We start from the raw sequence: 24,126 nt of genomic DNA on the forward strand, positions 1-24,126 counted from the left end.
CCATCTTTAAACAGAGACTGGATGGCCATCTTTCAGGATGGCTTGGATTGGATATCTTGGCAAAACAGGATTGGATTGGATGGGCCTTGAGGACTCTTCCAATTCTAGCATCCTATACATGTGCCCTGTGGACCCAAGTGCAATGCATATCAATGCTTAATGCCATCATGTGAATAATTCCATCTCGGCAACCTTGGAATGAAATATGGCTGGAGAGAAACACGGGGAATGACTGACTGCAATAACATTTGGGTCAAGGCTGGAGGGTGAGAAGCTCTCCTCCTGGCAGGTGAAAGGCTTGGGTGGCTGCTTTCTGCTTTCTGCCATATATATATATACACACACACACACACAAAACACCCGGTGTTCCCTTGGGTTGACAAGCTTCCCGGTTGGGAAGTGGGTCACCCCCAGAAGCCCCTCTTACCCCGGCCGGCTGTCCTTTCCTGATTGATGATCCAGACAATGGAGCTGACACGCACTCCTTAATTGTGACCAAATGCGGAGAAGCAAAATCAGAGAGAAAGGAAAGGCATTGCATTGCAAAGACTTTGGGTGTCCATGTGTATGTTCTTGTCATTGTCACTGGTTCATCCTGACTTTTCCCAGCCTTGGGCAACAAGATGGTTTGATCCCCAAGTGCAGATACATTCTGCATCACTTAAAATCTGCTGGGGACCGGAAATGTTTCAGGTTTTGGACTTTTTCAGACTTCCATATACACAATGAGATATCTTAGTGATGGGACTCAGAGCTGTAAACATGGAATTCATTGGGTCGCTGTGAGTTTTTCGGGCTGTATGGCCATGTTCCAGTAGCATTCTCTCCTGATTTTTCACCTGCATCTATGGCTGGCATCTTCCATTGCAAATGAGGACAGTGGAGTGTATATCTATCTGAAATGTCCAGGGTCGGAGAAAGAAGCCTTGCCTGTAGTTAGCAAGCTTGAGTAGCCTTGCAATGCAAAGTCAATCACTGAGGGTATTTGCATAGAGGTAGCCAGGCTGATGTTTGCCTGGAGGCACCCTTTGTTTAACTGGCACTTGATTATTTGCAGTCTGAAATTCCCGTTTCTGGCCATGAAAACCTTTGGCAACACATGGAATTCATTCATTTCTTATCATCCTGAAGCACATAACTTTAAGGTAATTAAATATAGACAATATTTTTAATAACCCTATGCATAAAACAAAGTTTATGCACATTAAGGTATCAAAAAAGCAACAGTGTCATTTTCTCAGACACTCACATGGATGATTTTGGAGTATTGCGGATATTGGAATTCTGGATAAGAGATGCAGTTATCTAAAGCTACATCACCCTCTGGTGGATCTCAGATGCATGACAGCTAAAGAATTCTGGTACCCTGTTATTCTCAGATACATGTAAAGCATTTCTTAAATCATATATACCAGGGATGCAAGAGCTTCAGACTTGCAATTAAGGATAATAGGCACTGAAAAGTAGTGGATGGTGGTTCCTTTGTCTGTTGAGTGGTGAACCTGTTTTGGGTTCTAGTCTGAACTTTGGATAGCTCCTTTAACGTTCAGACTATCATCCGAAACTTCACTATATTCTTTGGCTAAGACCTGAACCTTCCCCTCCAACCAAGTTTAGCATTTGTAGGAATTAAACAAAGTTTGGATTAAAACACTGAGCAGAGCCATAGCTCCACTGACATGCAATCACCACTTGTTGATTCTCCCGAGTTCAATTTTGACTCATGATGATTCTATGAATGAGAGAACTCCAGGACACACTATCAAAAGGCTTCGCACACTTGTGGCAGCCATGGCTTCCTTGGTTGTAGCGTAGTGGTTTGTGCGTTGAACTACGTCTCTGGAGACCAGGGTCTGAATCATGACTCAGTAACCTTGGGCAAGTCACACTCTCTCAGCCTTAAAGGAAGACCAAGACAAATTCCGTTAGTATATGGTTTTATATGAGATGAAATAGTGCTTATAGTTTAAATTGTGTGATTAAGTAATGCATAGGTTAATTCATTGAGTTGAGATGTATTGCCAGAGCGTAACTTTGGGAGGTTCCAGTTTCCAGCCAGATGAAGACAGACTGATAAGATTGGCATGTGCTCCTTGCGGCGTGCTCTGAAGTGAAAGGACGTGTCTGATGTTTGTCTGATCTGCTGTGTACAAATTGTATATATTTCAATAAAGCCAAGAACCGCTTTGAAACCTGAACAAAGGAGTCCGGAGGTTTTTTTTTGTGCTTTCCAAGCAGGCAGCTTGGAAGGTTGAGAAGAAGAATTGAGATAAGAGAGGTGATTTATCTCAATTTCAACTGACAAATTCCCTTTGAGCAAAAGTTGCCAAGAAAACCACCTTAGGATCACCATAAAATATAACTTGAAGGCACACAGCAACTACAACTTGGAAATAACCAAATTCTAAATAATATGGCAAACAAGAATAGCTCTAGTTTTTTCTATCCTTCTCCAAAATTATTTCCATTGCATTATCTCTACAGTGTAGATGCATCCTAGGTTTTTAATGCCATGTCCATATTGTTTGAAAATGGGCCGCAAACAGGTTGTCGGTCACAAGAGATTTATTTACAAGGCTATATACAGATGGGGCTCTTAATGTAGGCCTGCATAAAGGCTCTTTTTTTGGCCAGGGATGCGGTAGAGGGATATCGTTTTCAGGCAAAGTGCAAAGTGAATTGAACTGAAATTCAAGAGTGGATAAGCATACTTTTCCCAAGGCAGATGTTATTAACTGATTCACCAACATCAGAGCGGCTTCAGGAAAGGACAACAAAACCTTTGAGGTTTCTATTCCTGCAAAAAGTTGGATTGAACGGCCCTTAAGGTCTCTTCCATCTCTTGGATTCTATGGCCTTTTGTCCCTTGGAGTTGAGGATCCATCTTGGCTGTTTGATGCATTTCCAGAAGCAAGCATTGCCACCAAGTTCACCGTGGAAGGCCTCCGAGGTTGTCCGCATTCTCCTCTACTTCAGAGGTCATGCTGGACAACGGAAGCTGCAGAAGTCTGCCGATTTGAAGAGTCCGTAGACGTTCACCAAAGGGAACATGACCAAGGCCCCCAGCAAGGACCCGAGCTGCTCCACCGCTCCGTACCACACGAGGGCGCTGTGGCTATGGCTCCGAAGGATCACCCCCAGCATCACCTTCACGTAACTCAAGGTCCCCGTGAAGAGCACCCAGGAAATCACCTGCCGGAAAAAGCATTGCACATTTGTGTGTTTGCAGAAACGCCGACTTAGCAGTATAGTACAGTCCTCACATTCGTGGTTCCTGAAATGACCATGGACTAAAGGGAATCATAGAACTGGAAGAGAACTGTTCCTGGTTTAAAAGCGTAATGTCTTGTTTAATTCTGCGGTACTTACTTTGAAAGTAATTGTTATACTCCATGAACGTCATTTTTGTGGCTGCCACAAACTACGAGGGTTGAATGAAAAGTAATGCCTCCACCTTCGTTACTTAGGTTTAGATGGGAATATTTTCATAAATCAAACACAGAAATAATCCTTAGGATGTGCTCTTTAACTACCACCATTCACTTTTCCACATCACCACCAGACAATTAGATACATTTCTGCCAATGATGAACAAGTTTTCTGAAGCCGTCATGGAAGAAGTCAGGAGCCTCCAATGGCCTACGGCAGGGGTCCCCAAACTAAGGCCCGGGGGCCGGATGCGGCCCTCCAAGGTCATTTACCTGGCCCCCGCCCTCAATTTTATAATATAATATATTGTATATACATATAATATTGATAATAATATTATAATGTAATACAATATAACACTAATAATAATACCATATAATAATATTAATTATATATTCTATATCTATATATATAAAAGAGTGATGGCATCACAGCAGCGGACAAAACAACAAAAGTAAACACCCCACAACCTCGAAAATTGACATCACAACCCCTCATCCATGCCTCTAGGTTGATACAACAAAAAGAAAAGAAAAATAAAGTCCTAATTAGAGGGAGAGGAATAATTGTTTTTTTCCAATTGCTGCCAGTTAGAAGGCTAAGCTCCGCTCACTTGGTCTCCTAGCAACCCACTCAGCCCAGGGGACCCTTAACTACCTTAACTACCACCAATTCCTCAATACTTTATTTCCCATACCACCATACTTCGCCACAGCAACGCGTGGCTGGGCACAGCTAGTTACATATAATATTACTAATAATATTACAGTATAGTGGTATATTTCAATATAGTAATATATACTGCTAATATTGTGCTATGCTAATAATATAATATATTGTATGCACATATAATTTGTAAGCCACTCTGAGTCCTCTTTGGGGTGAGAAGGGTGTGATACAAATGTAGTAAATAAATGCAGTAAATAAATAAATAAATTTTAGACTTAGGCTCGCCCAAAGTCTGAAATGACTTGAAGGCACACAACAACAACAACAACAACAACAACAACAATCCTGATTAACTTGACTATCTCATTGGCCAGAAGCAGGACCACACTTCCCATTGAAATCCTGATAAATGTATGTTGGTTAAAATTGGTTTTTTAAACAATATTGTATTGTTCTTTCATTGTTGTTGTTGTTATTATTTTTGCACTACAAATAAGACATGTGCAGTGTGCATCGGAATTTGGTTTTTTTTTTTTTCAAATGATAATCCGGCCCCTCAACAGTCTGAAGGATTGTGGACCGGCCCTCGGCTTAAAAAGTTTGAGGACCCCTGGCCTACGGGATAAAAGCCTTGCGACTTGAAGGTTGGGTTGCTGACCTGAAAGCTGCCAGGTTCGAATCCCACCTGGGGAGAGCGCAGATGAGCTCCCTCTATTAGCTCCAGCTCCAGCTCCATGCGGGGACATGAGAGAAGCCTCCCACAAGGATGGTAAAACATCCATCAAAAAACATCCAGGCGCCCCCTGGGCAACGTCCTTGCAGATGGCCAATTCTCTCACTCCAGAAGCAACTCAGGTTGCTCCTGACATGGAAAAAAAATGGAAGAAGTCGACACACTGATTCCGCAACCAGCGTCTCACAGGACCCATCGTACACCTTACTCGCCCAACGATGCACAGTACTCACATCAACACAATCACCACAAACAGCTTGCATTTTCTGATGAATCTCCTTTGGGGTGACACCTTCTCCTGTCAAGAATTCAATGATTGCACAATGATTAAGTCGCATTTGTTCCGTCCCCCAGGACGATGGTTTGCCTTACCTATTGGTCGTTTGTTTGTTTTCCCTCCTTTACATTTTGTTTGAGCCTCTGGCTGCAAAAGCCTAGGAAAGGTGGCTTGGAATCTGCAAGAGCTGGCTGCAGTTTTCTTTGCAGTGATTGGTCAAAGAGTGCAACATCTTAGGACCGCCCTTTTTACCAGGGTCTAGTCTCCATTTTGGAGCTTCATTCTGGCTATAGTCTTCCAACGTGCTGGAGCTGTGCAAAGCTAACTGGGACAAATCATCCTCAAAACCAGGCCAATCTAAGCCTATCCAAATTAGATAAGTATTGAATTATATTGATCTGGAATAGGAAATCTAGTTAGAGGAGCAAAGTTATTCCATCGCTTCTAGAACTAATCTTTGCTGTAAAGATAGGGAAGGAAAGAGTTTCTCCTTCTAATATAGGCAGCGTGATTAGGGTATAGTGGTTTTATAATCACTTTTGCCTTCTGGAACCAGGGATAATTCTGCAACTAAAACCTATGGAAATTTGTTTCATTTTCTGCAACTTTAAGATCTGTGCCAGGTTTACAACCTTGTATGAATAAACATCCTTTTTTGAAGTTATCCAGACTCAGTCGTTCAATATCTATAGGACAGCTTATAGGGATTTGCAGTTCGCCCGGATAAAGGACAGCACGTTTCAGTTTTATAGTTTTTTATTGTCCGGCGGACGGCACAGCATTGACTAACTATCTGCGCAGGGTTCCAAACTTCACACTTTAACAACACAACCGTTCAATACTGAGGCTTCCCACCAAATGGAACTGTAGAGGAGAGTCTACTGAACAAGCCAGGACCTGCTGCAGACCAGGACTGCCATCTGTTGAGGAGTTACGAAGGTGGAGGCTTTATTTTTCATTCAACCCTCGAAGGTTGGTTGAGATTCTATGAGATATTCATTGAGAAACTATAGCAAAATGTGCTGCAGGATGTCCCTCCCACAAAGACAAAGTTCTTGCAGTTTAATAAATTTCCCCATGTTTTTATGTCAGAAACAATTAAGAAATGACATTTGTAACCCAGGAACAAAAATTGTGTTACACAGTGTAATCAAAAGTGGTGGGGACTGTTGCTCAATGATATCTGGGGACCCAAATTAGGAAAAAAGTAAAAAGCATCGACCACTATGTAAAAAAATTATAGTTGGCCCTCTGTGTCCACAGGTTCTTCTTCCATGGATTCAACAATTTTTTGAAGGCAAGCATAAGGCTGATATGGCCCTCAATGAAAATGATTTTCTCACCCCTAATGTAGAGTCACCATAAGCTGGAAGTGATGGCTGATTTTTCCTTTTTTTCTCAACGTCCAATGATCGTCTTTGGCATGATTTCACAGTCAACTGCAAATGCAGCAAAGTCCCATGCACACTGACACCAATAGCAGCAAAATTCATGCATGCGTGACGTACGAAGAATGGGAGTTACTTACAATGAGGGCGTCTCCCCAGTCCGAGTGCTGCAAGATGGGGCACGGGCTCAAGGCAGCCATGCTCATGTTATAGGCGCCGAAGGCCGTTCCGGTGGCCGACAAAATGCCCAAGACAGTGAGAGACCTGAATAGGAAGAGGAAGCAAAACATCAAGACAGGTTGTTGTCAGATACAGGCCCTCTCCAGTTCAGAAAATAAGCTACTGTAAGGCAGTTTATCTCAGAAAGAGTTCCCGGCACAGGAAGCAATCAGACAGAAAATGTAGTCTCGTGAGAGTACAAAAGCAAAGTTTTGGGGGCTTTATGTTTTTCGGGTTGTATGGCCATGTTCCAGAGTCGTTAACTGCCCTTGGTTGATTCATGTCTGGAAATCCTCTGTTTTCAGAGTGTTGCCTTTTATTTACTGTTCTTATTTTTGAGTTTTTTAATACTGGTAGCCAGATTTTGTTCATTTTCATGGTTTCCTCCTTTCTGTTGAAGTTGTCCACATGCTTGTGAATTTCACAAAATCTGGCTACCAGTATTAAAAAACTCAAAAATCAGAACAGTAAATAAAAGGCAACACTCTGAAAACAGAGGATTTCCAGACATGAATCAACCAAGGGCAGTTAACAACTCTAAACAAAGGATGCCCCAGAGGCAGGAAGAAGACAGCAGATAAGCTTTTCAATGCTAATTTAGGTGATTAACTACAACATTCACACTGACCTCTCTAACCCTAGACTTTCCACAGATATATATTAACCTCTTTGCTTAGTTTTCTCCATACCTCACAACCTATGAGGATGCCTGCCATAGATGTGGGCAAAACGTCAGGAGAGAATACTTCTGGAACATGGCCATACAGCCCGAAAAACATATAAGAACCCTGTGATTCCGGCCATGAAAGCCTTCGACAACACGTACAAAAGCAAAGTTTATTTTAATCATAGCTATGAGAAAGCTCAACAGTCGTAAATACCCACTTCAATGGGTCCATACCATGCAAATGCGTGGCGCAGTAAACAAAGAATATATATCTTGGCTTATCTAAACTTGACCAATTACTGAGGGTCTTCTTCACCTCCACACCTCTTTGGCACAAAGTGGTGTTTGTGATCTCACTTGTTTACTAGAACTAGCTTCTTTCCTTGGAACCTTCTAGAGAAAGGTACCAGTTCAAAGAGAAAGGGAGGGGCACAGGTCCTTTGTTACTTTGGCTCATACAAAGAGCTTAAGTTGTCTATATAAAGCTAATATGATATAAACAGAGGCAAAGATATATATGCAAAAGTCTACTATTATCTGGCTTATGGTTCCTTCACTACTATATGCTGGTTAGTGTCAGAACTGGAAGGCATCATAAACATCTAGTAACAGGCTGCACAATCCCAACATTTCACGTGCTATTTCCCCATTAATTTAAATGCAAAATAGCTTACACTTTTCACCGCCTTTCTCCCCTCTTTGGTCAAGTACTTTCTATTTCCCAAAACAAAAGCCATCGCTCTTGACCAAACAAGATAGTCCTGCGTTCCGAGTTAATGAGATTTGGAGTGCCATCCTCCACTAAGTAATTCATTTTCTAATAAGCAGTTTTCTCATATTATTGCACATCCCTATTACATATATGGACATTAAAGTATGTACAGTGTATATAACTACAGCTGAATATAGGGTAATATAGAAAAATACCCAGTCATGTTTGACAAGGTGGCGATAACCAAGGTGGGACGTGGCAGAAAAAATAAAGAGCCAATGTGGTTATACAAAGCAAAACACACAGCAAAACCATAGTGAGCATAGTAGGGCCTATAGTAGGATCCTGACAGTGTTGGACTGACTTGGAGATGGGAAGTGCAATGTAAATAATTAGATCCTTCCTAACTGAGTCTCAAATGGAGAGCATGTTGGAAGCAAAGAGGCAGAAGTGCTTGAAAAGCAATTAGTTAAATGTCTATATAATCTCAGACCTTTGTATTCACTTCCCTGTATCTTTGGGATTTTCTTCCTTCTTACCTGTAAAGGTCACTTCCTCCTTTTTTTCAAAAAGTTACATTCAGTCTCCATTTCAGTGAATTCTGGGCTGGGCTTGTGATCTCTTCCAACTCTAGGTTCCCAAGGCTGCATAGAATAAATGCACTTTGGCATCACTTTAGCTTCCCTGACTCAACGCTATGTAATCCTGGGAGTTGTGGTTCTACCAAATCTTTCACCTTTCCTGGTACTTCATTTAATTACAAATCCCAGGCTTTCATAGCATTGCACTAGGGCAGTTAAAGTGGTGTCTAGGCACATTTCTGCAGTATAGATGCAGCCAAGCTTGTGGTTTGCTGCCCCAGAGGCTAGAATAAGATACAATAGATTCAGAGATTTCACCTAAAAATTAAGAAGACCTTATTTTAATGCAAGAGTGGTTTGTCTGTGGAGTGTGAAGGAGTCTCCTTCTCTGGAGAAGTTGAATGGCCATCTGTCAGGAGTGCTTCAGTTGAGCATTCCTTCATGGCATAAGAGGAGAGGTTGGATGGCCTTCTCTGTTTAAAGACCTCTGGAAACTGAAAATGGGATTTCTGTCTCATAAATTTTATTTTATACAAAAGCGTTAGGCTGAATAAGCTAGAGTTGAAGAGGACAATTCTTGCTACCCAATATAGCCATTTTGTGCTCTGCTCCATCTCTACAAATGAGACCGGGTGCCTTTGACTTGTTGGTGGCTCTTGCTGGCAGAGCTTGCACCTTTCCCAAATATTTCACTGATGCGTTGTTGTGTGTTTTCCGGGCTGTATGGCCATGTTTCAGAAGTATTCGCTCCTGATGTTTCATGCACATCTATGGCAGGCATCCTCAGAGGTTGCAAGGTTCCTCACCTGCCATAGATGTGGGTGAAACGTCAGAATCCTTCTGGAACACGGCCATACAGCCCAGAAAACACACAACAACCCTGTGATTCCAGCTATGAAAGCCTTTGACAACACATTTCAGTGATGATTAGCACTAACATTGGCATCCCTCCCAATTTCAGTACTTGAGGAAAGCTATGATAATCCAACCTGGATTGACACCCCAGATGTGGAAAATGCCCAAAGAACTCTAAGCAGAAAGGGTTTCTGGCAAGAGAAGGGCACGCACCTGCTGGGCAGAAATGTGGCAATGGCACATGCCAAAGGGTTGGCGATGGAGCTCAGTGTGGCAGCCAAGTGGTAGGCCATGTTGCTATAAGGCAAGCATGAGTAACTTTGCACGGAGGGAAGGACCCCGTTCGTCAAGACGTTCACCCATGCCAAAACTACGTAGATGAAGATGAACCTGGCTTGAGAGTAGACAACCTTTCCTGGATCTGGATCATCATATCCTTTGGTGCCATTGGCCACTTTGGCATCCTTGATGGAACTTAAGAAGATCCCTTTGTCTGTTGGTCCTTGTCCATCCACAGGGATCTTCTGGATAGAGTTGAGAGTGATCTCACTGGCACAGAGGTCCTTCTTGGAGAGCTCCCAGACTTTGGGCAGCCGGTTGAGGAAGAAGAAGGCCACAAGGCAAGAAAACATCATGGCGGAGAGGATAATGAAGAAGACCAGGCTGGAGAAGTTGGCTGGAGAATACTGAGTTTCCATGTTGTGGTGGACATCTCCAGAAGTCCCGTTGGCCAAGCTGACATTCCCGGTTGTTGCATTATTGGGCATTGCCATGTGGACACACCTTGCAATCCCTGACCCTTGGGCCAAGGCAAAGAGAGCCGGGATTAATCCACTGAGCCCTTCGCCAATGAAAAAGGTGGGCACATAGCGGGGGTGGAGGCGTGCCATGAAAGGTAAGAAGGTGACGGAAGAAGTGCAGTCTACCAGTGAGAGGAAGAACGTCAGGATGAAGAAGGCTGTGCTGTGCATCTGCCCACCCACCGGAGTGGTGTAATGCCAGAGGAACGCCAAGAGGAAGCAAGCCACGGCCCCCGTGGAAACCACCACGTAGATGACGGGCACCTCGCTCAGCAAGCTGGGCTTCAGCTTGTGCATGAGAGTGATGAAAAGCGGCCCCACATTAGCCAGCTGGATAATGATGATGAGGAAAGAAGGAAGATACCAGCCCTCGGGGAGGTGATTCACCAGCAGTGGGAGCTCAACCCACACGCCGTTGATGGCCATCCAAGACCCCGTCCCAAAGATACAGGCCAGAACATGCGTGAGCCATGCCATGATTCTTCCCAGCAGCTCAGGGTGAGGATATCAATTCCTGTTGGAAGAGAGAGGTTGGTTAGTGATGGTGTAAAAACACAAGAAACCCTTTGACTAGACATATCTGGGATCCTGCTAGCACTCTATGCTGGTATGTATGTATGGATGTATGTATGTATGTATGTATCTATCTATCTATCTATCTATCTATCTATCTATCTATCTATCTATCTATCTATCTATCTATCTATGCATTTACAGCTCACCTTTTCTCCAGGATCAGGAGACAAAACAGTTCACAACTTTAGAAACAAGACAGCTAAAAACATACAAAAAGCCAAACTTAAAATAGAAGTAAGCTCATCACAATTAATCAAACAATTCAGCTAAAATATAATTTTAAAAATTAAATTAAAAAGTTGTTATAAAACGCTCAGCTAAAACAATGCAGCAGCCTCTAGCTCCTTGTTTAAAAAACTTTCTGGCTGTCTGAATAAAAAGGTTTTAGGAGCTGTGAAAATCAGAGGAAGGAACAACAACAATCTAAAAAGCTATGCAGATGGCACCACCCATAATGCTAGCAGAAAATAGCAAACACTTAAGGCAATGACCAAAGAATGTCAAGAAGGAAAGTGCAAAAATGGGTTTACAGTTTAACATTAAGAAAAGTGCAAAGATGGGCTTACAGTTTAACATTAACAAAACAAAAATAATGACAGAACAGGCATGAGCAAACTCCCCCCCCCCCCCCCCGTGTGTTGGACTTCAACTCCCACAATTCCTAACAGCCTCAGCCACTTGTACAATGAAATTAAATGCTTTCCCCAGCACACATCACAAAAACAACACTCCCACCCCTCCACACTCCCACCACCACCACACAGCCCCCCAAGGCCACATCAATGCGAAAACATGGAGTTCAATACAGTTACAGCTCTAGAATAAAAGCTATCTCTCAGTCTGTTTGTCCTTGACTTTGTCATCCTGTGCCGTCAGCCAGAAAGGTGATTCTGAGTAAACCTTTCTGTAAGTAAGCACTGTTAAACAGTAGAATGGATGATGGTTGACTTATCTTTGTCAGAAGTTTTAAAACAGAGGTTAGATGGCCATTTTTCAGAGATCTTTGTTTGCTTTCTGTCTTGGCAAGAGATTAAACTGGACAACCATTGCGATGGCACAATTCTAGGACATCCCCATTCTCTGCTTCTAAAACTCCACAAGGAAGTAAGTACGGTAAGTAAAAGTTTATTTGTATATCGTCCTCTTTCCCAAAAAGGGACTCAGGGCGGTTTCCAATATAAAGTCAGCATAAAACATCTCTATATATAAAAGGATAATGGCGTCGCTCCACCGGGCAAAACAACAAAACTAAAGGTCCCCCAACCTAGAAAATTGACAACACAGCCCCTAATCCACGTCTCTACATTCTTACAAACAAATGTAATGTGCATAATTAGGACCAAGTTAACAACAAACCCACTGGGCCAAATCACACCAAACTTGGCCACAACACTCATCACTTTCCAAGGAGTGACCTTGCAGCTTCAAAGCTTGGCTGCTTCATACCTAGGGGACTCTCTTGTTGGCCAGCCTGAATACCATTGAATAGCCTTGCAACTTCAAAGCCTGGCTGTTTCATCCCTAGGGGAATCCCCTCTAGGCCACCTTGTATACCACGAAGAAAATGCCACTTAGGACTATGCCACAGCAATGCGTGGCCAGGCACAGCTAGTTGTACAATAAAACACTGAAAACAAGGAAGATGTAAAACAAATTGCATGTTCCTACTATCGAGTCTGAATGACTGGTATTCACAGGTGCACCACCTCTAATCCTGGAGATCTCATATAATTAGGGAGGCTGGAATGTGCATCCTTTCTATGGAATCCGTTGTCTTAACTGGTGCCCAATATGTGGTGCCAATGAAGCCTCCAAAGGGAAGGCATTTGTTGTTGTGTGTCTTCAAGCCATTTCTGACTTATGAATCCATCACATGGCAAGATATGTTCAGAGGTTTACCATTGCCTTCCTCTGAAGCTGAGAGAGCATGACTTTACCAAGATCACCCAATGGGTTTCCTTGATTTAGTGGTAATTTGGATCTTGATCTCCAGAATCCTAGTCAAACACAGAAGACTGCTAGCATTGGATGGGCTCTAATCTCTACAATAGAGAGCACTAATCTATACAGATTCATAAGACCTTGAACCCCATTTGAAGCTGTCAAGTCTTTTAAAGACTTTGAATTTGTGGGAGGGGAGATCATGTCATAATTTAGTTCATATGAGTTCTCCCACTGTCATTATGCATTGATAAGGGCACGCATTAGTTGCAAAGAAGAAGCTTTTCTGTGGACTCTACGTACCTTCAGGTTTTGTTAAGCAAGGCCCCACCTTCACCTCTCCTCAAGAGCAATAGCGGAAATCTCTTCCCAGGATGTGAAGTTCTCCTCACCTTCTCTGTACCTAATCTCCATGCAAACAGAGCATACCAGGCATTGAATGCTACAGCATGGGCCGGTTTCCAATCAGCTGAAGCACCTGTTACATTCCTGAGCAACTCCGCCTTGAAACTGGGGAAGCCAAGGAGGTTGTCCTTTACCACAAGGAAGAAGCACACTCTGGGGAAGTTGCAGAGCAAGCTCAGCTGGATATTTTAGGTCTGGGCAAGGGCTCAAGGGATTACCAGGTCAGTAACAACAAAGGGTAGCAACTCTTCCTCCTGACTGTCACAAAAAAGCAAGACCTGCTGTGAACTCCACCATGTTTCCAGATTCTCAGTTCCTTCCTTCATCTCTCCATTGCCTACCTTTTCACTGTGTCCACATAGATCTCTCCATTGTCTACCTTTTCAACATGTCTACATAGATGACATCTGAGATTTCCAGATCTCCGACTCTGGATAGTCTTGTGGAGTCCTGGGAGAGAGAAGGAGGAATCTCAGGGCAAGAGGACAGTCTTGAAAAGTCTGTGTGATTCTCATTTGTTACATTTAGGTCAGCTGCTACCCTCTACTCCTCTTTGCCTCGTATTTATTTGTGTTGTATTTTGAAATGGTCAAATGACTGGACAAATAAATAAATTATTATTATTATTATTATTATTGTTGTTGTTGTTGTTGTTGTTAGAAACACAAGGTGAGTCCACAGCAGACACTCTGCTGGCTGTTGTATTGGATCACACGTTGGACACTTCCCAAGTGTCTAGGACTGTGTGATGTATAGGCGAATAATGAGTGCAGATGCCAGTTAGGTGGCCTTCTGCAGCTGGCAGGTGGTCATTTTGTCAGCGTCAATTGTGTTTAAGTGCAGGCCAAGGCCTTTAGGCACTGCACCCAGTGTGCCCATCACCACTGGGACCACCTTGACTGGCAATTTGATCTTTAAATCCTCATATCATGTCAGCTTTTCCTCAATCCTGCTGTTACCTGGGATTGCAACATCGACAATCCATACTTTGTTTTTTAACACGATTGTGAGGTCAGGAGTCTTGTGCTCCAAAACCCTGTCTGTCTGAATTCGGAAGTCCCAGAGTAGCTTGACATGTTCATTCTCTGTAACTTTTTCCGGCTTGTGATCCCACCAGTTCTTTGTTGCAGGAGGATGGTATTTGTGGCACAAGTTCCAATGAGTCATCTGAGCAACAGTGTTATATCTCTGCTTGTAGTCTGTCTATTATTTTATTATGACACAGCAAACAAGATAGATATGCTGGATTTCGTATCACAAAATCACAAGTCGAACACTTCCCAAGTGTCTAGGACTGTGTGTTGTATTTTCGGATGATTCGTGCAGATCCCAGTAGGGTGGCCTTTTGCAGTTGGCAGATCGTAATTTTGTCAATGTCTCTTGTTTCCAAATGCGGCTGAGAACTTTTGGCACGGCACCCAATGTGCCCATCACCACCGGGACCACCTGTACTGGTTTCTGCCAGAGTCTTTGAAATTCAGTCTTGAGGTCCTGATAGCGGCTGAGTTTTTCCTGTTGTTTTTCATCAATGCAACTGTCACCTGGGATGGCAACATCAATTATCCAAACCTTGTTCTTTTCCACAACTGTGATGTCTGGTGTGTTGTGTTCCAGAACTTTGTCAGTCTGGATTCGGAAGTCCCACAGTATCTTTGCGTGTTCATTTTCCACGACCTTTGCTGGTTTGTGATCCCACCAGTTCTTTGCTGCTGGCAGGTGGCACTTGAGGCATAAATTCCAATGAACCATTTGGGCCACACAGTTGTGCCTCTGTTTGTAGTCTGTCTGTGCAATTTTCTTACAGCAGGTGAGGATATGATCAATGGTTTCGTCAGCTTCCTTGCACAGTCTGCATTTTGGGTCATCAGCTGATTTTTCGATCTTGGCCTTAATTGCATTTGTTCTGATGGCTTGCTCCTGGGCTGCAATAATAATAATAATAATAATAATAATAATAATAATAATCTGCTGCCCCTCTGCCTTTTCATCCTGCCCAAAGTGCCAGCTCCACATTCCCTTCCCCACCTTCCCACCATGAAGCCTCATCCAGATCTTAAACCTTTTCCTTCCTCTCTTCATTCCCCACCTTCACAGCAGAAAGTGATAAAGGAAGAGGCATAAAATTGGGATGTGGTGGTTTGTGATAGAAAAGAGAGGAGATGAGGAAGTGGTTTCAAGTCTGGATGAGAGGCAAAAAGGCAGCAAGGAAGTCAAGCTAGCAGCAACTACAAACCTGCAAATGACACTATGTAACACAATTTTTGTTCCTAGGTTATAAATGTCATTTCCTAATTAGTTCTACCATAAAAACATGGAAAAGGTTTATTAATACAGTAGAGTCTCACTTATCCAAGCTAAACGGGCTGGCAGAAGCTTGTATAAGCGAATATCTTGGATAATAAGGAGGGATTAAGGAAAAGCCTATTAAACATCAAATTAAGTTATGATTTTACAAATTAATTTGTAATTAATACAACAAATTTGACAGAAAAAGTAGTTCAATACGCAGTAATGTTATGTTGTAATTACTGTATTTACTAATTTAGCACGAAAATATCACGATATATTGAAAACATTGTCTACAAAAATGGCTTGGATAATCCAGAAGCTTGGATAAGCGAGGCTTGGATAAGTGAGACTCTACTGTATGTCGAAGGCTTTCACACTGGGTTGCTGTGCGTTTTGTGGACTGTTTGGCCATGTTCCAGAAGCATTGTCTCCTGATGTTTTGCCCACATTTATGGCAGGAATCCTCAAAGGTTTGATGTCTGTTGGATGCCTGCCGTAAATGTGGGCGAAACATCAGGAGATAATGCTTCTGGAACATAGCTATACATACTGGAAAACTCACAGCAACCCAGTTTATTAAACTGCAAAAACTTTGTTTTCATGGGACATCCGGCAGCACATTTTGCTATAGTTTTTCAATGAATATTTCATAGAGTCTCAAACAATTCAACATAGTTTGCGGCCACTACTGTACTTTCAAAGTAAGTATTGCACAATTAAACAGGAAATAACACTTGCAAACCAGGAACAGATTTTTTCCAGATCTTGCTACATAGTGATAATCAAATCCACGGAAGAGAAACCCACAAACATGTGGAGCCAGCTGTAAAGAGAGTGAATAATGTTGCTGTCTTCATACATGTGCAAGTTTCCACATAGAAGTGGTAAGACGTTTCTGCCCACATGGAAACATTTGAAGTCATGGAAGCAGAATTACACACAGAGCATCGTTGCTCACAAGTGCACCTTGCATAGGTGCATTGCACATGGCTTCATTATGCACAGTTCACATGGAGATGAGCATGCACATTCGGCTGCAAAGTGGATTGCTCAATCTCACAATTTGGCAGTGAAATGATATGTTGCAACTACAGTATGATGTAATATCTCAACTGAAGATCACTTTCCCTTACTTTTATGTTTCGTAGGGGGGCTGACGAAACATAAAGGGGGGGGGGGTTAAATAGTACCTACAATTAAACTGCTGTTTTTAAAACACTGACTGAAAAATAAAATATACCGTGCATATTAAAATGGCATGGCTTGTTATGCAACCGAGCCTCAGAGATTGGTGGGATGGAGACAAAGCCCTTTCCTGAAGTTCACGAGACTTGGGCAGACTCATTTAGGGAGAAATAGGCTTCCCATAGGTAAAGGTAATGGTTTTCCCCTGATATTAAGTCCAGTCGTGTCCGACTCTGGGGTTGGTGCTAATCTCCATTTCTAAGAGCCAGCATTGTCCATAGACACCTCCAAGGACATGTGGCTGGCATGACTGCATGGAGCGGTACCTATTAATCTACTCACATTTTTCGAACTGCTAGGTTGGCAGAAGCTGGGGCTAACAGCGGGTGCTCACTCTGCTCTCTGGATTCCAAACACCGACCTTTCAGTCAGCAAGTTCAGCAGCTCAGCGGTTTTAACCTGCTGCACCACTAGGGGCATCCAATAGTATGAATTTAAACCATACTGGATTTATAGACCAAAACCAGCACTTTGAATTGCCACCAGAAGTTACCAATGCCAATCTGCACAGCCTTCAGAGCCAAAATAGAAACCCAGAATGTTTGCAATTTATTTAGGAAATGGTGCATTTATCTGGAGGGAAGCCGCACTGAACATAATGGGATTAAAAGCTTCCGAAAGAAGCTTTGAGTTTGCCTTATCTGAAACGCTTGGGGATCACAAGGGTTTTGGATTTTGGAATTTTTCCCAGTTCTGGAATATTTGTATATACATAATGAGATATCTTGGAGATGGGACTTATCCTACACAAGAAATTCATTTATGTTCCATATACATCTTGTAGACCTAGTGTGTGAATGTCATTTTATACACAATATTTGCAATAACTGTGTGCATGATATAAAGCTTTTGTGTAAATTGAATAGCTGGAAAGCAATCTCGGCAATGTCTGCAAAGCGTTTCAGAGCATTTCAGATTTTGGGTTTCTGGATAAGGAATGTTCAACCTGTATTTGGTTTGAGGGTTGTTGTATGTCTTTCGGGCTGTGTGGCCATGTTCCAGAAGTATTCTCTCTTGACGTTTCGCCCACATCTATGGCAGGCATCCTCAGAGGTTGTGAGGTATGGAATTGGTTTGTATTTGGTTTGGTTTGATTCTAAACACACAAGCAGCTGGTTTTTAAGTCATGCGTCTAGCGACATCTAGTGGCCAGTAGGCAATAAAGCAAGAAATAAATGTAGCCTTCACAGGTGGGAATTCCAACAGAAGAAATTGTCCATCCCCAAGTGGCCTATCTGCGTGCAAGCTTTAGCTGGGTACTGTCATTTAGCTGAACAGAGTTAATTCAACCCAGACATCACACTTTAAGACCTTGATAGCCTATGAAAATTTACATTAATTATTAAGGCTCAGGAAATTGTTGTTACTGGTTCTGCTTTCCTCTTTTATGACTTGACGCACTTGCAAAAAAATACAATTTAAAATAAGCGTCTCTTACTGACATTGCCTTCTACCTCCACAGACCTTTCTGGTCATAACATCTCCAGACCTTTAACACCCTGAAACAAAGCAACAAAATCCAGATCACAATCCATTATTGAACCAACCCAAAGGCACAAAACACACCACACAAGAAAACTGACACTCCTTCTCCTTGTGTTGTCAAAGGCTTTTATGACCGGGATCACAGGGTTGCTGTATGTTTTCCAGGCTGTATGGCCATGTTCCAGATGCATTTTCTCCTGACGTTTCGCCCACATCTATGGCAGGCATCCTCACAACCTCTGAGAATGCCTGCCATAGAAGTGGGCGAAGTGTCAGGAAAGAATACTTCTAGAACATGGCCAGACAGTCTGGAAAACAGACAATAACCCTACTTCTTCTCCTGTGTGATTATATCATTTGACGAAGAAGCCAGTGAAGCATCAACATCTTGCATGATGTATTTGGGTGGCCTAATAAAGGCAACCACTACTTTGACGATTTTTGTGTGTTGTTACACTTTGCCAACCCAGCTACCCAAAAATATCTCTCTCTTTCTTTGATCTTTCTTTGATTCCATCTACACTGCCATACAACACAGTTTGGAACTGCATTAGATGATCAGTATAGACCATTTGATCAGCTGGTTTGAGTGGTTCTCAACTTTTTTTTTTTTGACCGGAGTCCACTCTCCAATATTAGTACCCAAAGGTTTACGAATCAGGTTTTATTTTATTATTTATTTGTTTATTTACCATATTTATATCCTGCCTTTCTCTACCCCAAGGCGGCTTACAAATGGTACCTGTGCAGTGCCTTGGGCATAAAACGCAAACATGAAACAGAATTATTAAAAATTGATACAGACATAATAACATAATTAAAATACATTCCAATATAAGACATGTCATCCAAAGACAAGGTCTAGTTTCTGATACAGATCATATGCCATCCAGTTGTCGCCATCTGCTTGCCCAGAAAAAACAATATTTAATAATCTAGAGCTGATGTGGACTATCTTATGCAATTTTCTAAATAAGTGCCCCAAGTAACCTTAGGTACTGGTCTAAAAATGAAAACACCAAGGTGCCCCCGCTTCCAGGCACCACATGGAACGGCTCCTCCTCTCAGGGGAGGGAGGAGGAGAAGCAGCAGTCAGGAGGCTTGTTGTCACACCTTTTGTGGGCAGTCAGCCTCTCCCCTCCTGACATCCCTGTTGCCTTGGCACTATAAGAGGGTTTTGCAAGACAAGTCGCTCTCATTGCAATGGTGTGGTAACGGTGAGACTGCAGACCATATTTTAGTTCTTGGGGACCACTGGCGGTCCATAGACCACAGGTTGGGAAGCACTGGTATAGATTCATATAGGCTTGAGATCATATAGGCTTGAGGTCAAGTAAAGTCATAGTCCCACTCTATTCTCTTTTGGCCAGACCACAGCTGGAATAACAACCCTGTGTCCATTTCTGGGCACCATAATTCAGGAAACATATGGATGAACTAGAACATGTCCAGAGAATATGCAGCTGTCTGGGAGTCTGGTGGAGTCTGTTTCTCTGGAGGGTTTTAAGCAGAGGCTGGATGGCCATCTGTCAAGAGGACTTTGATGGTGTTTTCCTGCATAGCAGAAAGGGGTTGGTTGAACTGGATGACCCTTGTGACCTCTTCCAATTATATGATATAATGCAGTTATACCATAGATATAGGAGCCAAGTCTTCCTTGTCTGGGTGGACAATGAAATATGTCCCATAGCATGAGTCTATTTTGATGACCGAAAGCAGAGACTTCAGAGACTGGGGTGTTGGGCGAAAATGATACTTAGAGGCCTGACTCCGTCTCAAGTTTAATTTCCGAGCACAAAAGGAAGGCCCGGTGTCTCTGGGTGGTCGTCGGGCAGGAAAGCTATTTCCAAATCAATTTGGCTCCTGGGCAAAGAACCGGGGCGGAACGCGGGGGGAGTGAAGGCCAGACAAAAGGGTAGACTAATCCATGGGGAGAGGCCTCTTGCCCCCCATCTCCCCACACGTGCCGCCAGCCCCTTCGCCCCCAAACAGCATGAAAAGTCTCCCCTTCTTTCCCCTTTTCATATTTCTCCGAACGCCCCTCCATCCATCCCAAATGATCTAAGGCAGCAGCTGAGTTGTCAGCCAACAGATCGGGGCCGGGGGCCGGAGGAGGGTGGAAGGAGACCCACAGACCCCGCAAATCCCAACTGGACCCAGAACAGATGTGAGGAAAGCCATCCCCTGAGCAGGAAAGCAACATTTGGCAGCTGAAGGGGAGAGCATGACAAATGACCCTTGGCTGCCTGCAGGCATATGGGTCTGGGCCTGGAGGAGGGTGCTTATGGGGATATTAGCACCTTGCCATGCATTCATTTGTAATATGCACGCTCAGGATTTACTCCAGGGTGATTAGAAGCTTTTGATTGACTGCACCCCTTCCTTTCTGAATCTCTCTCTTTCTTTCTCTTCTTTCTCTCTGCTGCAAAGTCCCTTACCATGAAATCCAAAATCTCAGCCCCAGAGGACCCTCTAATAGAGACATGGGCAAACTTTGGCCCTCCAGGTGTTTTGGACTTCAACTCCCACAATTCCTAACAGCCGGTAGGCTGTTAGGAATTGTGGGAGTTGAAGTCCAAAACACCTGGAGGGCCAAAGTTTGCCCTTGCCTGTTCTAATAAGTCACACAACAACAAACTCCACTTGTTGGGATGGCTTTAATTCTCCCCTACACTGAGAGCAATGAACGAGTTACGGATACATTTATGTGTCCTAAATAGGGTCACGAGTTCAAGAGCTAGACATAGCTTCTATGACGTAGTTAAGCATTATGTGTTACCATATGTATGCATCAACCGCAGATGCTCACTCACAGCTTGCCTTGCAAACACGCACATACAGTCAGTATATAATTTCCTGTTTGGAAACCAAGAGTGAAATCTTAGCTAAAGACTTTGCTGTTCCCAGATCAAGACGGAAGAAAGAGATGGTTCCTTTTCACTTACAGTAGAGTCTCCCTTATCCAACATAAATGGGCCAGCAGAACGTTGGATAAGTGAAAATGTTGGATAATAAGGAGGAATTAAGGAAAAGCCAATTAATCATCAATTTACGTTATGACTTTACAAATTAAGCAACAATACATCATGTTTTACAACAAACTGACAGAAAAAAGCAGTTCAATACCCGGTAACCTTATGTCGTAATTACTGTATTCATGAATTTAGCACCTAAACATTGCAATGTATTAAAAACATTGACTACTAAAAGGCAAACTGCATTGGATAATACAGAATGTTGGATAAGCGGAGGTTGGATAAGAGACGCTACTGTATTTAAAAAGATGGGATAAGAAACTCCTGGGCATTGTAGTCTTGTGAGGCAAAAGTACTACAGTAGAGTCTCACTTATCCAAGCCTCGCTTATCCAAGCTTCTGGATAATCCAAGCCATTTTTGTAGTCGATGTTTTCAATATAGCGTGATATTTTGGTGCTAAATTCGTAAATACAGTAATTACAACATAACATTACTACGTATTGAACTACTTTTTCTGTCAGATTTGTTGTATAACCTGATGTTTTGGTGCTTACTTTGTAAAATCATAACCTAATTTGATGTTTAATAGGCTTTTCCTTAATCCCTCCTTATTATCCAACATATTCGCTTATCCAAGCTTCTGCTGGCCCGTTTAGCTTGGATAAGTGAGACTCTACTGTATTTGGTAGAGTAGGTTAAAAACCTCATGAAACTACAACTTCCATGATTCCATAGCATTAGGCCATGGCATCAAACTATTCATTCTACAGTGTAGATGCACCCATATAAGACATCAGTTTTCATGGCTGGATCTTCTGATGCAAGTTTTCCAGGGTAAATAGTCTTTCACTGATTTATCCAACCGTTCTTATTTAAAATATATATGCAGAGATGCCAAAGAATGGACTTAGAATGGAAAGCCGGCAGTCTTCCATTGAACAATGGTTCCACATGCCTATGTCCATACAAACATATTGTTTTAAGCTATAAGGTGCTTTGAATTTCAGTTCTGGGAGGAAAGTGTGATACAAACAAATCAAAATCCAAAAAAAGATGCATCTACGCTGAGCCAAAAGCATTGGCTCAATACTATGGAATCCTGAGAAAAGACCGTGTCAATCTTTGAGTGTGCTTTTTCTGCATGGCAGCGGGTTGGACTACATGGCCCATATGGTCTCTTCCAACTCTATTATTCTATGATTCTATGAAATTATAAGTCCTATAACTCCATAGCATTGAGCCATGGTAGTTCAAGTAGTGCCAAAGTGCATTCATTCCACCCTCCGCCTCTGAATACAAATTACCCCCAGTTCTCACATTTCCATCATTGTGGAGATTAAAACACTGAAAACGGCTCACCTCAAGAACCCTTCTGTTTGTGTTGTTGACTTTGGCATGGTCACTTTGCCTGACTCTTTTCTTTTGAAGCCATTTCAAGGGTGCATCTACGCTGCAGAATGAATTCAATTTGACACCCCTTTAACTGCCATTGCTAGGAGCCTCCAGTGGCACAGTGAGTTAAATCCTTGTGCCGGCAGGACTGGTGACTTGAAGGTTGCTGGTTCGAATCCAACCTGGGGAGAGCGCGGATGAGCTCCCTCTATCAGCTCCAGCTCCATGCAGGGTCATAAGAAGCCTCCCACAAGGGTGGTAAAAACATCAAAACAGAAATGTGGGGAGGACTTCTTACTGTTGACAATACTCTAATTTTGTCCAACCTATTACTATAGTCCTGTGAGGCAAAATCTCCAATGAAACACTATTACTTCATCCCCATCTCACCTGGCTAGCTGTGGGCTCACCTTCCACACTCTCAGGTCCTGCCTCACCTGCTCCTTCAACCCAGGGTCTCCTTTATCTAGCCTTCTAGCCTCCCTTCACCTTTACCCCGTCTATCTTCTCTCCAGTCCTGCCCATTTTAATTTCCTTTTAAAGCAGATTTTCCACTTATCATAGTGGTTTTTGCGCTTTGTGCAAAATCACAGGCTGAAGTATAAAGGCAAAGGGATGGATAAAATGTTACTGGAATTCTTTTAGTCTCAGGTTAAGCCATTTGCAAATAAGGTTCTCAAACACACCCCGGACAAAGTAGGTCCATTGAACCCATAGGATTTACCCAAGTGCTGACTCATGATCTGACAATGGTTTGGATGTATCTACTTAAGAGTAACCAATAGGCTTCAAGCCACAATCTTTGCAAACACAGAGTGCAATGCAACTTCCTTACAAAAGGTGCATCTACACGGTAGAATTAATGCAGTTTGACACCACTTTATCTGTCATGGCTCAATGCTATGGAAGGAGCCACGGTGGCACAATGGGTTAAACCCTTGTGAACTGCTGACCTGAAGATTGCCAGTTTGAATCCGCGAGGTGGGGTGAGCTTCCATCTGTCAGCTCTAGCTTACAGGGACATGAAAGAAGCCTCTCAGTAACACATCTGGGCATCCCCTGCGCAACGTCTCTGTAGACAGCCAATTCCCTCACAACAAAAGCGACTTTTTCTCAAGTCACTTCTACACGATAAATAATGCTATGGAATTCTGGGAATTCTAGTTTGGTGAGGTACCAGCACTATTTGGCAGGGGAGACTAAAGACCTACAACTACATCTCCTATGATTCCATAGCACTGGGCAGTGACCGTTAAAAAGGTGTCAAAACTGTATTGATTCTACCATGTAGACACATGCAAAGTGCAGGGCCCATTTCCTTCTGAGTCAAACCTATCTTGGGTTGCATTGCAAATCCTAAGGAATTCTGGAAACTGTCATCTAAAAAAGGAACTTTTCCTAGTCTGTGGTTATGTGCATAGTTTGCTCTTCCAAGCCTGCAGTATAAAGTTTCACATCAACTCTGCACATCTGTAAGACATTAAAC

At 42.8% G+C, this 24,126-nt stretch overlaps 1 protein-coding gene across 6 annotated transcripts; it reads right to left on the reverse strand.

Annotated features, from left to right (window-relative positions):
• Positions 1 to 2,547: 2,547 nt before the first annotated feature.
• Positions 2,548 to 23,324, reverse strand: slc52a3 (solute carrier family 52 member 3). 6 transcript variants are annotated; one of them, XM_062979113.1, is made up of 4 exons: positions 23,051 to 23,324; positions 9,744 to 10,844; positions 6,637 to 6,760; positions 2,548 to 3,192 (listed from the first exon to the last, which is right to left on the reverse strand). In XM_062979113.1, the coding sequence occupies exons 2-4, from the start codon at positions 10,805 to 10,807 to the stop codon at positions 2,980 to 2,982; spliced, it is 1,401 nt and encodes a 466-aa protein (XP_062835183.1). In that variant the 5' UTR covers positions 10,808 to 10,844; positions 23,051 to 23,324; the 3' UTR covers positions 2,548 to 2,979. The 6 variants fall into 6 exon arrangements, with proteins under 6 accessions (XP_062835183.1, XP_062835179.1, XP_062835181.1 ...); XM_062979109.1 differs by having other exon boundaries at positions 23,031 to 23,323; XM_062979111.1 differs by lacking the exon at positions 23,051 to 23,324 and adding an exon at positions 22,608 to 23,023.
• Positions 23,325 to 24,126: the final 802 nt, after the last annotated feature.

Source organism: Anolis carolinensis, chromosome 4, assembly GCF_035594765.1.
Source record: "Anolis carolinensis isolate JA03-04 chromosome 4, rAnoCar3.1.pri, whole genome shotgun sequence".
Taxonomy (NCBI): Eukaryota; Metazoa; Chordata; class Lepidosauria; order Squamata; family Dactyloidae; genus Anolis; species Anolis carolinensis.